We start from the raw sequence: 13,187 nt of genomic DNA, 5'->3' as shown, positions 1-13,187 counted from the left end.
GCCTGGTCACACACCTTCCACGGCAGGCTCGCCGGTGCCAGGCACCGTGCTGTCCCCTGCTGGACAGACAGGGAGACAGATGCAGGAAGGGAGGCGAGCTCACCCACTGCACGGCGTGGAGCCTGAGCTGTGCCCGAGCATGTGCCCGAGTGTGTGCCCGAGTGTGTGCCTGAGTGTGTGCCCCAGCGTGTGCCCAAGTGGTGCCTGAGCGTGTGCCCGAGCATGTGCCCGAGTGTGTGCCTGAGCGTGTGCCCCAGCGTGTGCCCCAGCGTGTGCCCAAGTGGTGCCTGAGTGTGTGCCTGAGAGTGTGCCCCAGCATGTGCCTGAGCGGTGCCTGAGTGTGTGCCTGAGCTGTGCCCGAGCGTGTGCCTGAGCGGTGCCCGAGTGTGTGCCTGAGCGTGTGCCCGAGTGTGTGCCTGAGCGGTGCCTGAGCGTGTGCCCGAGTATGTGCCTGAGCGGTGCCCAAGCATGTGCCCGAGTGTGTGCCCGAGCATGTGCCCCAGCGTGTGCCTGAGCGGTGCCCGAGCATGTGCCCGAGTGTGTGCCTGATGCCCTCATGTGCCCCCTGTGTTTCAGATCATCTTCATGAGCTCCTCACTCAACGGCGGGGAGCAGACCATGTTCCTCAGCGTGGACGAGGCCACCACCTTCCAGAAGCAGTTCATCCCCTTCATCCTGGAGGCGCTGATCTTCCACCCCAAGGACGAGGACAAGCTCCTGGCCTACGCCAAGGACGGCAAGGTGAGCCGCGGGCAGGCCTGGTGCCGCTCCTCGGTGATGTTTCCAGTTGCGGGGCCCCGGGAGCCCCGGGCCACAGGGAGGAGCCCTGGGGCGGGGGCGGGGGCTGGGCCTTGCCCTTGCCTTCTTCCCAAGGCCCTCGTGGTCGGGTGCCCACCGTCGGCGCACCCACGGCACCGCACTGTGAGAACGGAGCAGGGCGCGGGTGAGGGGTGCTGGGCACGGATGGGGTCTGTAAACATCGTTGTCAGGACTGTACCAGACGCCACTCCTTCGTACCCTCCAGCCAGCTCGCCACCATCTTCCACCTTCACTGACAAGAGGGACTCACGCTTAGACCCCAAATCTGCATCCCCTCCTCAGGGGCTGTGGCCACCTGCCCACAGGAACCCAAGGGCACCTTCCCGGGCACCGAGCAGACCCAGGTGGTGGAGGGCTCTTTCCAGGGCCAGCTCGGGGGAGGAGAGCTGCCCACCCGGGTCCTGAGGGCTGCCAAGGGGAGTGTGTGGGGTTAAGAGCATGGGTGGAGTGGCCGTCCCGCTGGGAGGCGTCCCCGCAGCCCAGTACCACAGCCGCAGACGGGATGGTGTCCAGCAGACTTATTGTCACAGCTGTGGAGCCCAGACGCTTAAATCTGCTTCACTGGGTCAAAACCAAGGTGTGTGTGTCTGTGTGCATATGTGTGTGCCTGTGAATGTGTGTGCATGTGTTTGTATATGTGTGCCTGTGAATGTGTGTGCATGTGTCTGTATATGTGTGCCTGTGAATGTGTGTGCATGTGTCTGTATATGAGTGTCTATGTCTGTGTGTGTCTGTGAATGTGTGTGTATGTGTCTGTGAATGTGTGTATGTGTGTGTATATGTGTGTGTGTCTGTGAATGTGTGTATGTGTGTCTGTGAAAGTGTGTGCATGTGTCTGTATATGTGTGTCTGTGAATGTGTGTGTATATGTATATGTGTATATGTGTCTGTGAATGTGTGTGTATATGTCTGTATATGTGTGTATGTGTCCATGTGTCTGTATATGTGTGTCTGTGTGTGTCTGTGAATGTGTGTGTATATGTCTGTATATGTGTGTATGTGTGCCTGTGAATGTGTGTGTATATGTCTGTATATGTGTGTATGTGTCCGTGTGTCTGTATGTTTGTATGTGTGCATGTATCTGTATATGTGTGTATGTGTGTCTGTGAATGTGTGTGTATATGTCTGTATATGTGTGTATGTGTCCGTGTGTCTGTATGTTTGTATGTGTGCATGTATCTGTATATGTGTGTCTGTGTGTGTCTGTGAATGTGTGTGTATATGTCTGTATATGTGTGTATGTGTCCATGTGTCTGTATATGTGTGTATATGTCTGTATATGTGTGTATGTGTCCATGTGTCTGTATATGTGTATGTGTGTATGTGTGTGAAATCTCCCTCTGCCCCACCCGGATAATCCAGAACAATCTTCCCATCTAAACATTTTCGCTGATGACCTATAAGGTCCCATTCACAGGTTCCCGGGGTGAGGACAAGGCTGTCTTTTGGGGGCTGTTCTCAGCCTGCCATCCAGCCTTCAATGGGAGGTGTGGCCCCCCAGGTCTCAGGAAAGGACCCAGGGGAGTCCTGGCCCCAGACAAAGTAACTGAGCCCCTTTCAATCCAGAGAACAGACGTGCTCCTCCCATCCGCCTCTGCCCTCGCCTTCTCCTGGTGCCCCCGTGGGCCGAATCCCACCCGAAGTTCGGGGAGGTGGCCTGTGGGTGTCATCTACGCAGCAGGGCTCCTGGGCAGAGGAGGGGCAGATGGAACCGTCCACTTCAGGAGCCTTCCTGGGCAGCCTCAGGCCTGCTGGCCTCACTGCTCGCCCCCCAGGCCCCAGGGCCTCTGTTTCCAGGATGGACCACATGCGTGACCACAGTTCCATGCTGTTATTCCATTATCCCTGCACCTACGCACGCACGTGGGGGGGCTCTTTTGGGCAGGGGCTCTGCCTGTTTTTTTCACGATTTTATCTCAAGTTCCTGGATGAAAATATTTGTTGGGTAGATAGATTGAGGATAGATGGGTGGATGGATGGGTGGATGGATATGGATGGATAGATAGGTGGATAGGTGGATGGATGGGGGAGTGGATGGATGGATGGATGGATGGATGGATGGATGGGTGGGTGGATGGATGGATGATGGGTGGTGGATGGATGGATGGAGGATGGATGGATGGATGGTGAATGGATGGTGGATGGATGGTAGATGGATGGATGGTGGATGGATGGATGGATGGTGGATGGATGGGGGAGTGGATGGATGGGGGAGTGGATGGATGGATGGATGGATGGGTGGATGGGTGGTAGATGGATGGATGGTAGATGGATGGTGGATGGGTGGTAGATGGATGATGGATGGGTGAGTGGGTGGATGGATGGTGGATGGATGGATGGATAGATGGATGATGGATGGATGGTAGATGGATGGATGGCGGATGGATGGGGGAGTGGATGGATGGATGGATGGATGGATGGATGGTGGATGTGTGGTAGATGGATGGATGGTGGATGGGTGGGTGGATGGATGGATGGCGAATGGATGCATGGGTGGGGATTGGTTGAATAGATAGATGGTAGAAATGGATTAATGGCAGTTATATGAATGAATAAAGAACTTCTGCCAAAAGTGATCACCCAGGTCAGGCATCTCCGAATGGAGACCCCTTGGGTGGGCTGAGCTGTGGCTTTCCACAGGACCTGGGCTCCTTGCCAAGGTCTGGTCCTTGCTGACTGGTGTCCCCTAATTCCCCAGCCTCACGGGCTCCTCTCTGCTCCCAGCACCTCCCATTGAGATAGCAGGTACTTCTGGGTGCTAATAGCGCTTCTTAGCATCGCATCCCCTGTGGTTAGATTGGTGCGCCAGGACAGAGACTAATTTCCTGCAGAAACGGACCACGTCCCCGCTGCTCTGTAGTCTGTGGGCCGAAACCCCCTGCTTCCCAGTGTTCTTTCTGTGACTGCGAGGACAGGAAAGGAGAGAGAAAGGCAGTTGTTGTAGAAGGAATGAGGGGTTTGAGGAAGTGAGTATGACGCAGTAGGGCTGTGGGTTTCGGAGGGCTTTGCGGTGCCCGCGCTCCTGCCTCTGGGAGGAGGGTGCAGTGGGGCAGCAGGTGCCGGACTCGGCAGACTGGCACTGGGCAGGCGTCTGCTGCTGTACCGCCGGGCAGCTCACAGCCCAGCCCCCAGGGCGCGCAGCGACGGGCCTCATTTCCTGTGCACGGGTCCCGGCATGGGCTTTGGGGAGTTGGGGGATTGGGGTTCTGCTGGGTTCGGGGATCCAAGGCACGGCTCCTGGACACTTGCAGGACTCCGGTCTCCACATCTCTTTTCCCGGTGCCAGTGGTCACTTGGGGACATGCCACTCTCGTGGTGGAGGGCAGAGGTCCCAGGGCAGAGGAAACCACACAAGGGCTTTGTATTGTCTGCTGTGACCTGGAAAACATCACATCCCCTCACACCGTCAGCCACAAGTCACACGCCGAAGCCCCGGTAACAGTGGTGGCGTGGATGTTCCACACACGGCCCCAGGCAGATTTGTGCAAAACCAAATGCCCTCTATTTTTCTCCCAGATGCCTGCCCCTTCCTGTAACAAAGAGATGCCCCCGCCCAACTGCCCTGTCCCCAACTTTCAGCTCCTTCCTTCACTGCGTCGTTATCATTTGGGGCCCTCGGAAGCTGCCTGCTTGGAGCCTGGGCAGCCGGGGGGTGAGTTCCATGCAGCGGGCTTTGCCTTCAAGGCTCAGACAAACCCCACTGGGCTTCTCGGATGAGAAGGAAGTGAGAGCCAGGCTGTCGTTCCCATGCCTGCTCGGTGGGGGCCCTGGCAGGGACCCAGGCCTGCTTCCGGTGTTCCTGCCTCAGACCTCTGACAGGTAGAATCCTGGCCAGTATGTCTAAGACATCGAGAGACCACGCTTATGTTTTATCCGGCTCCCAGCACTGCGAGAAATGGATCAGAGCTTGGGACTGCCTTCCAGAAACTTAGCAGGGGAGAAAAGACACCTTGAGCGAAATCAGGGAAGACTTCCTGGAGGAGGGGGCTTGAGCAGGGGCTTAGAGAATGGATTAGGATGTGCATTTACTTTTCACTACAACTTCGGAACGACACAGACTATTGCACAAGAAGAGAAAGAAAACAGAGCAGCCGCCTCCTCCAGCCCAAGTACAACAGTGTCCGCGTGTCTCGCTGAAGAAAGGTGTCGGGGGAGGGCAGGCCAGCTGCAGTTCTCTTGAGCAGAAGTCAGACGTCAGGGTGGACGGTGTGAATCCGAGTGGAGCCACAAGCTTCTGCGCCCTTCCTGTGCTCTCTGACCTCAGATTCCAGAAGCAGGAAGAAGCTGGAATAAGAGAGCAGTTCTGTGAGCAAGCAGGGTCTTGCCCTCAGCATGTGTTCCTCTTGGACCAGTTGTGTCTGACAGGGTTCAGGGCGGGGACAAGACTCCAGTCTGGATATTTTAAGCAGAAAAGAGGTTAGTGTGGGGGATTGGGTGCTCTCAAAAGTGTTGGGGGGGCAAGAGGAGGAGGCTTCAGGCTGGACTCCCAAGGATCCCCCCAGAAGCCTGTGGAGGTTTCCCACCTTCTACCTCTGCCTGTCAGGAAGGTGGGGGACCGGGAGCCTAACGAACTTACCAAGGTCAAGAACACACAGCTGATGTTGAGACCCAGGCCTCTGAAACCGCCTCTGCTGAGCCCACACTGCCTGGCATTGTCCACAAACCAGGGATTGGATGTGGGAGTGCAGAGTCCAGCTTCTGCCTCCACCACCACCATCCCTTTACCTTCCTAAGCTGGAGGGTGGACACTGGAGCACAGCCTAGTGACCTTGCTGGCCAGCAGGAGCAGCCCAGGGTGGCAGGAAAATGCCTCCATGTCACATTCACTTTCCAAACCCCGCACGAGTACATCCATCTGACCCAGAACTCTAGCTGCAAGGGAGTCTGCGCAATGTTGGTTCTCAGCTTTATGGTCTCTTCGCTGCAACAAGGCTCCCTACAGTGAGGGAGGGAGGGATGCCAAGTACCAGCCATCACACCCAACATGCACGGAAAGTCCAGGCAGCATTGCTGTGCCTCTGATAATCGTGTCAGACTTCTGGGCACATGCTTCTGTGAATGCTTCTTCCCCTGACCTCACCCTCCTCCTTTACCTTCATTTCTCCCTGCGGTGACTTCTGATCATTTTGTCTCTATGCCAGAGTAGCACGCATTCTGGTGCAAACCCCTCACTCCCCTCGGTGATGAATGATGGAGAGGCAGTCAGTCCTTCCAGGGGACATTGCTGTGCAGGTGTTAGCTGCAGTAACTGTACATCCTGGTGTGTTTGTTCTTTATTTCCTGGTATTTGTCTTTGGTTAAGCAGAAACATTGTATGTCTACAGCAATTCATGGTGCCTTATAAATCACCTCCCAGGAGAGCACGCTGGAAAGGCTCCGTAAAGTTCCAGGCAGGCGTCATAAATGCCCGTGACTCGGTGATGAAGGCAGTGATAATGCCATCCATTAGGGCGGAGGTTTTACTACCTGCCTCCCGGGTACTGATGGCTACAGACTCATTTTTTACTTACTTATTGCCTGAGGATATGGGCCGCGTTCTGATTTGCAGATGGGGAACGAGATAGGTGGGACGGACCCTGTCCTGGTCACTCAGATGACCTGGAGAAAGGACTAGAGGTGATTGGTCATCCTTTGCAGGGGGACTCCTCAGCCAGTGGTACGTTATCTCAGGTTTACAAGAGGGGAATTGCTACAGTAAGCGAACACTGTGCAACCTTGAGCAAGTTACTTAACTTCTCTGAGCTTCAGTTCTGTCGTATGTGTGTGTGTGTGTGTGTGTGTGTGTGTGTGTGCACCTGCGCGCGCACGCGTGTGAAATGAAGCAGCATTTGACAAGCTCTTAGCTCTTGGCCTGGCTCCATGAAAGACCACAGCCGCTGCCTGGCTCTCCCACTGAAGCCCCAGTACAAGGTCAGTACCACTGGCCGGTACTTACTGAGCACCTACTACCTATGAGATGAGTCCCTGGACCCCTGAAGCTTATGTTCTAGGGGGTGAAAGCTCTCCAAAGAGCCCTTTTTAAGTATTGTAAGTGCTCGTTCCTGATCACGCAGCCTGGAGCGGTGTTCTATGGACAAAGTTTTATCTGCACACGCCCGTTTGTCGCCTATTGTCCCTGGCGGCCTTCCTGCTCCAAAGGCAGGGATGTGTGGTCGCCACAGGGACCGCCTGGCCCAACATTTCCTCTCTGGCGCTTCCCAGATACGTGTGGCAGCCTGGGTCCAGTTTGCTCCTTGGTTCCGAGCACAGGGCTAGGATCGGGGAGCAGGCTGGCTGGGTGCCCACAAGCAGCCTGGGCTTTTGCAGAGCAGCGGGAAATCCAGCGGAGAGGCGGCCCTGCCCTCTGGGCTGCCCGCTGGCCTGCAGGCGCCAAGGGCTCTTCATGGAGCTGCACGCCGACCTTCAGCCTCCGGGGGCTGGCCCGCCGCCCTGGGAGTGCAGGGCCCACCCGCCGGCAGCAGCCCCTCGGGTCTGGGCGAGGGCAGTCACCGTGGGGGAAGCTCGGGCTCTGGGACGAGGCCTGCTCTGACCAAGCTCCTGTCTCTCTTCCCCCCGCCCTGCCCTGAAGCTCTATGTGTCGTGCGACCTGGGGAAGAAGTGGATCCTTCTCCACGAGCAAGTGACCAAAGACCACGTGTTCTGGTGAGAGCTGACCCCAAAGAGGGATCGTTACCCCAAGGCCCCCAGCTTTGGGCCCCCACCGGCTCCTGCTCTGTCCCCAGCCCCTGGGGCCTCCGCTCTGCCAGGCGCGATGCAGAAATGGCGAAGGCTCGGGGCCTGGCGTCCCTCGGGCTGCGCGGATTGTTGGCACGGGTCACAGGGCAGTGGGCGGCCCCTGTCTGTTCTCAGGGGAGCTGCTTGGTGAGCTCTGGGAGCCAGCAGGGAGGCCTGGGACCCAGGATCGTGTGGGCTGAGGAAGTGGGGCCCGCAGAGGACAGGCACTTGCAGAGCTGGGGCAGCAGGAGGCAGGAAGCCAGCTGGCTCGGAGCCCAGGTGCCCGCCAGCCGCCCTCCTGCGTCACTGTCTTTGGGGACGCTCACGGTCCACCAAACTGCCCTTCCTCGTGCACGCATGCACACGCCACAGTGGAAACAGCTCCCCAGCCCTCTCGCTCCACACGCGTGTTCGTGCTAACTGTGGCAAGGAGTGAGTTTCCTGAATTATGGCCGCAGGCTGAAGGGAGCCCCGTCTCTGGTCTGGACACCGGCTGCCGTGTGCAGGCCTGTCACTGGGGCGAAAGCGACGCCTTCTCTCCGTGTGGCCGCCCCCCGGAGGGCTCGGTCCTTGGAAACCGGAGCCCTGCCATCAATCACCAGCTTTGTCACTGATGTCAGCCGCGGGCCCCAAGGGCTCAGGGGGGCTGGGGCGGGGGAGGTGGGCTCTCTGAGCAGAGGCTGCCTGGGGAGCTGGGGCAGCTTCTGGCTCAGCCTTGGTGGGCCCAGTGGTGATGGGCCCCTTGTCCGCGGTGAATGCCGCTGTTTGACAGCATTTCCAAGGCGCTTGTCCTGTCCTGCAGGGAGCCAGGCTCTCTCTGCGCGGCTGCAGGTGCCATCTGCCTTCCTAGCTCATGCCTGAGGGTCCCTGGGGTGGGGACCAAGTCTTTGCCTGCAGTGCCCCTGGCCCCATCCAAGGCCATGATGTGGGCATGTTGGGAAATAGCCCTGGGAGATGCTCTGAGGGGTGTGAGAGACTGAGGGAATGAGTGGGGAGAGGAGGAATGGGAGAGTGAGCGAGTGAAGGAATGAGTGAGTGAGTCAGTGGATGAAAGAGTGAGCGAGTGAAGGAATGAGTGAGGAATGACTGAGTGAGCGAGTGAAGGAATGAGTGAGTGAGTCAGTATGAAAGAGTGAGCGAGTGAAGGAATGAGTGAGGAATGACTGAGTGAGTAAACAGGCCGGTGTCATTACCAGACTTCACAGATGATGGAGGGTCAGACCTAAATTCAGTCCACCGACCTCCGAGGACTGCCAGCGCCCCTGGTGAAGGGAACAATGCCCCTCTTTGTTCAGAAAAGAGAAAAATACAGGCAGGAGGTCTCCTTCCAGGGAGCTGACAAATGGTCTGTTCACCAAAGCCTAAATCAACACTTCACCTTGCAACCCAGTCTCTGCGGAGGGCCCAGGGCTGGTGCCGTGGCCACAGTTCCCACGTCAGTGCGCTGCGGGGACTCCAACCCGCGCCCCCCACGGTGCGTGTGCCCCCCCGTGGCACTCAGACCCACTCGTGGAATCCCTCTGTCTCTGGGGCCCCCTGGTCCCTGAGGAGGTGAAGCAAAGGGAGACCCTGGTGCCAAGTCCCTTGGGAGGCGCATTGGGAACTGACGGGGGCCTGTCTGGAGACTGGGCGCTCTGCGGGCCTGTGAGGCCACCGTGGAGAGTCGGGCAAGGAAGACGGGGTGCCTCCTGGGCCCTGAGTGACCACGGGAAGTGACCGGACGTCTCGACCCTCAGTCTGCTCTTGGGCAAAGTCAGTGTGTCGTGTGGGCCATTGTCCCTTTGGGGAGTGTGGTTTGCTGGGGGGTTTATGACAATAACATTGGCTCAGATGTTATGGCAACAGAAGTCCTCTGCTTACCAGACCTAGTATTCGTGCCCAGGAGGTTTTGTTCATCCTCACCCGAGTTTTTTTTCATTGATTTTTAGAGAGAATGGAAGGGGTTGGGGGTGGGGGAGAAACATCGATGTGGGAGGCACGTTGATTGGTTGCCTCCCGCATGACCCCGACCATAGCTGGGTATTCAGAACCTGCAGCCCAGGTACATGTCCTTGACCAGGAATCGGACCTGCGACCTTTCCGTGCATGGGCTGACACTAACCACTGTGTACACTGGCCAGGGCTTGGAAGAGGTTTTCTCTGTACCGCAGGCCGACGCTCCAACCGCTGAGCCAAACCGGCCAGGGCTGGAAGAGGTTTTGAAGGGAGTTGACACTGAAGAGAAAACGACAGTCAGGTTGACACAGGACACGGCAGACACTGGGAGGCCTTGGACCAGGTCTCCGCTGAGGTTCCTTTCAGTCCACAAATCTGCAGCCCACCTCCCGGGTGCCCGTCCCTGTGCCCTCGGAGCTGCAGCCGACAACCCGCCTTCCGCCCTCTCCTCAGGCCTCCCCGACGGCGCGGCCGCGGCTGTGTCCCAGGCGTGCCTGCGGCCCTCGACCAGCATCGCCAGGGGCCAGCGGCACCCTCGCAGGGTGGCCGGGAGCCGCTCTGCTGCCTACAGCTGTGCACCCCTGGGGCAGTCGCTCTGCTCCTCCGAGCCAGTCTCCTGATCTGCACAATTAGGGAGACATCCCAGGGCTGCCTCTGCTGCCTATGGATCAAAAATAAAACAAAAACAACCCCCCCGCCCCCGCCGCGCACACGCCATGGGCAAGTCCTTGTAAAGGAGCAGGCCCGTGAAGAGGCTGCAGATAGCAGAGCTCAGCACCCCGGGCCCTGCCGGCGGGAACCCCCCCAGGAGCAGTGGCCTCCTGGAGAGCACTCGCCTCCACCCACCGAGCGAGAGTGGCCTCAGCCCTGGCAGGCCACAGGGCTGCATGGGGCGCAGGGCATGGACGCGGGCACCGTGACGGACTTGCACCCCATTCCCGGAGCCCACCCGAGCCCGTTGTCTTCCAGGGCCGAGTCTGGAGTGGACGCCGACCCCGACATGGTCCACATCGAGGCCCACGACCCTGTGGGAGGTAAGCCAGGGGTGGGAGGGTCGCAGCCAGGTGTCCGTGAGTCCTCACCTGAGCCAGGCTCAGCGTGCCCAGGTCCAGTTGCTCGTGCTCGGCACCTGGCCCCGCCGCCGGCCTCTCTGGGCATCGCGGCGCCTCCTTTGCAGTGAGCTTGTTCTCAGCTGGTGGTGAGCTGAAGCCGGGGAGCCCCGCTCCGGGGGAGAGTCTGTTAGGAGGGCGATTTGCTCTGGCCCCTGAGCACGGAGTGTGTGCCGCTCTTCCCAGTGGCACCAACGTGTGAGCAGTGGTCTCCCGGACAGACGGGCTCCGTGGAGGGTGGACTGAGTGCTGGCAGCCAGAGTCCTGACTGCGACAGAGGCACTGGCGTCAGCTGCCAGGCGGCCCGGTGCCAGCCTCCTGAGCCTGGGCAGTGACCGCACCCCTGCCCGATCTCTTCCGCTGTGAAATGGGCAGCCCCAGGGTGTCTGGCTGCTCAGCCAGAGCGAGTGAGTGAGTGAGTGAGAGCAGAAGCTAGTGCCGGTTCTTGAGAGCCAAGTATCCGCACCCTTCTCAGTTCTGTGGACAGAAACTCCATCCTGGCAGCTTGAGTGAGTGAGTGACTAAATGAGTGAGTGAGTGAATGAATGAATAAGTGAATGAATGAATGAGTAAAAGAATGAATGGGTGAATGAATAAATGAGTGAATGAATGAATGAAGAGGTGAATGAGTAAGGGATGAATGAATGGAGTGAAGAATGAGTGAGGGAGTGAATGAGTGAGCGAATGAATGAATGAGTGGGTGACTTGCCCCCTTTCAGTCTGACGAGGCTGGTCCCCACCGCAGTTCTAACCCGGCAAGCCCTAGAAAGAACATTCGTGGCCGGCCACAGGGAGGACTCGGCCATGTCGCGGGGAAGAGGCTGTGGGGCAGGAGGTGACGGCGATGGCACAGGTGTAGCTGGCTGCCTGCCTGACGTGTGCCGCTGTGTCCCTGAACCCCAGCTTCCCGAGGTGCACTTTCAGACCCGCCCACAGGGGAGGAACAGAGGCCGAGGTTGCCCCGCAGTGGATTCGGCACGGTCCTCCTGGCCCCAGCCCGGGACCCTGGGCCCTCTCCACATGCCAGGCCACGCAGGGCTGTGGGCAGGCTGTGCCTCAAGGTGCGAGGAGGCTGGCACCCTTGCTGGGCCCCACTGTGGTTCCTGGGACTGAACCCCACCCTGCTCTGCACGCGGGAATGAACTTCCCACAGCACGCAGGCTCCCCTCCGTACAACCCGGGAGCCCCCCGACGGGGAAAACAGGGCCTGGACAGAGACAGCAGCTGCCTGGCCCATCACCGCTCAGTCTTACTCAACTGTGAATATTGGAGAAGGCGAAAGCCTCTTCCTGAAGTTAGGGGAGCAAACCCCACCCCTGGGAGGCAGGAGGGACCCCAGGAGCTGGGAAGTGTCATGCCAGGATGGATGCCATCCCTTCTGTGGGCGATCACACGTGCCCAGGGCAGGCCAGCTGGGCGGGGACAGGTGGGGGCCTCCTGCCCACAGTCTGGGGTCCGTCTCCAGACAGGTGCCCCGGGTTCCCTTTGCACCAGCCACCTGAGTGGCAGGCGGCACAGAGCAGCGGGCAGACGTGGTCAAGCCCTACACTCAGGCTCCAGCCCTCGCCTGCTGGGCTTTGGACCGGGTCAGCGAACATTTCCCGTCAGGGGCCAGCTGGTGACGGCTTAGCGTGCGGGCCCCGTGGGCTCTGCCACAAACTGACTGAAAGCAGCCGTAGGCGACACACAGGCGTGGTCTTTAGGAACAGCTGGGGCAGGTGGATGACTATGCTTTAGACGAGGTACCCAACCTCTCTGTCAGCCTGTCTCATCTGTCAGACGGGACCTCCGGTAGCTTCCTGAGGCCCCGAGCCACCCCATGCAGAAGTGGCTGCGACCACAGGGCAAGCCCCTTAGAATCCCGACCCCAGTGACCCGCAGCCATGGTGTCAGCGGGCAGATGGAGCGAACGGCTGGGCATCAGCGGGTCTGAGGCGGCCCCGTGCTAGGGACTTCACGTGCCCGGACGGGCCGCTCTCTCCGCAGGTTTCCGGTACATCACCTGCCGCATCTTCAATTGCTCCGGCAAGAGGCTGAGCTCCCCGTCCGCGCACCCCATCGACCAGAGGTCTCTGATCGTGCAGGGTGATTACGTGTTCTTCAAGGTACCGCTGCTCCGTGGCTGGCAGACTGGGCACGTGGGGGCGGAGTCGAGCCGTCGTGGGGAAATGGAGTCGCTCAGACGGGGCGGGGGATAAAATGGCTCCTTGACTCTCAGAGCTACTTAATTCAGTCCCCACCCCTCCCCAGGCCCCCCACTCCTGTGGCTGCAGGCCCCCCCCACAGCTGCAGAGCTGAACCCGCTGTAGGGTGCCGGCTCCTCTGCCTTCTCTATCAGAAGCCCCTGCAGCTCGGGGCCCCAGCCCACACTCATTTTGCTCCACTTGGAACTGATTGGGGTGTCTGATCATTGCCCTTGGCTGCCAGGCACCTGCTGAGCAGCACCCAGCTGCCTGTACACAGGCTCAGGTCATTGTTGGGAACACCCTCAGAAACCATGTGGCCTGACATTCAGAAACTTCAGTAAACAACTGGGCATACCCCTTCTTGATTACGTCTACTGACGAGGAGCTCAGTCCTTCCAAAACAGCCTATCCCGTCTCCTGGATA

The 13,187-nt window shown here is 58.9% G+C and overlaps 1 protein-coding gene across 1 annotated transcript in view; it reads left to right on the top strand.

Moving 5' to 3' along the window:
* SORCS2 (sortilin related VPS10 domain containing receptor 2) overlaps positions 1–13,187 on the top strand; it is a 343,880-nt gene that overhangs the window by 280,294 nt on the left and 50,399 nt on the right. Inside the window, exons 4-7 of the mRNA XM_036246746.1 lie at positions 577–741; positions 7,388–7,461; positions 10,438–10,502; positions 12,564–12,682. Of these exons, the coding sequence (XP_036102639.1) occupies positions 577–741; positions 7,388–7,461; positions 10,438–10,502; positions 12,564–12,682 (423 nt within the window). The remainder of the gene's footprint in view (positions 1–576; positions 742–7,387; positions 7,462–10,437; positions 10,503–12,563; positions 12,683–13,187) is intronic.

Source organism: Molossus molossus, unplaced genomic scaffold (assembly GCF_014108415.1).
Source record: "Molossus molossus isolate mMolMol1 unplaced genomic scaffold, mMolMol1.p scaffold_m16_p_1, whole genome shotgun sequence".
Lineage (NCBI taxonomy): Eukaryota > Metazoa > Chordata > Mammalia > Chiroptera > Molossidae > Molossus > Molossus molossus.
The sequence above is the reverse complement of the archived record's forward strand: the minus strand, read 5'-3'. Positions and strand labels throughout refer to the sequence as shown.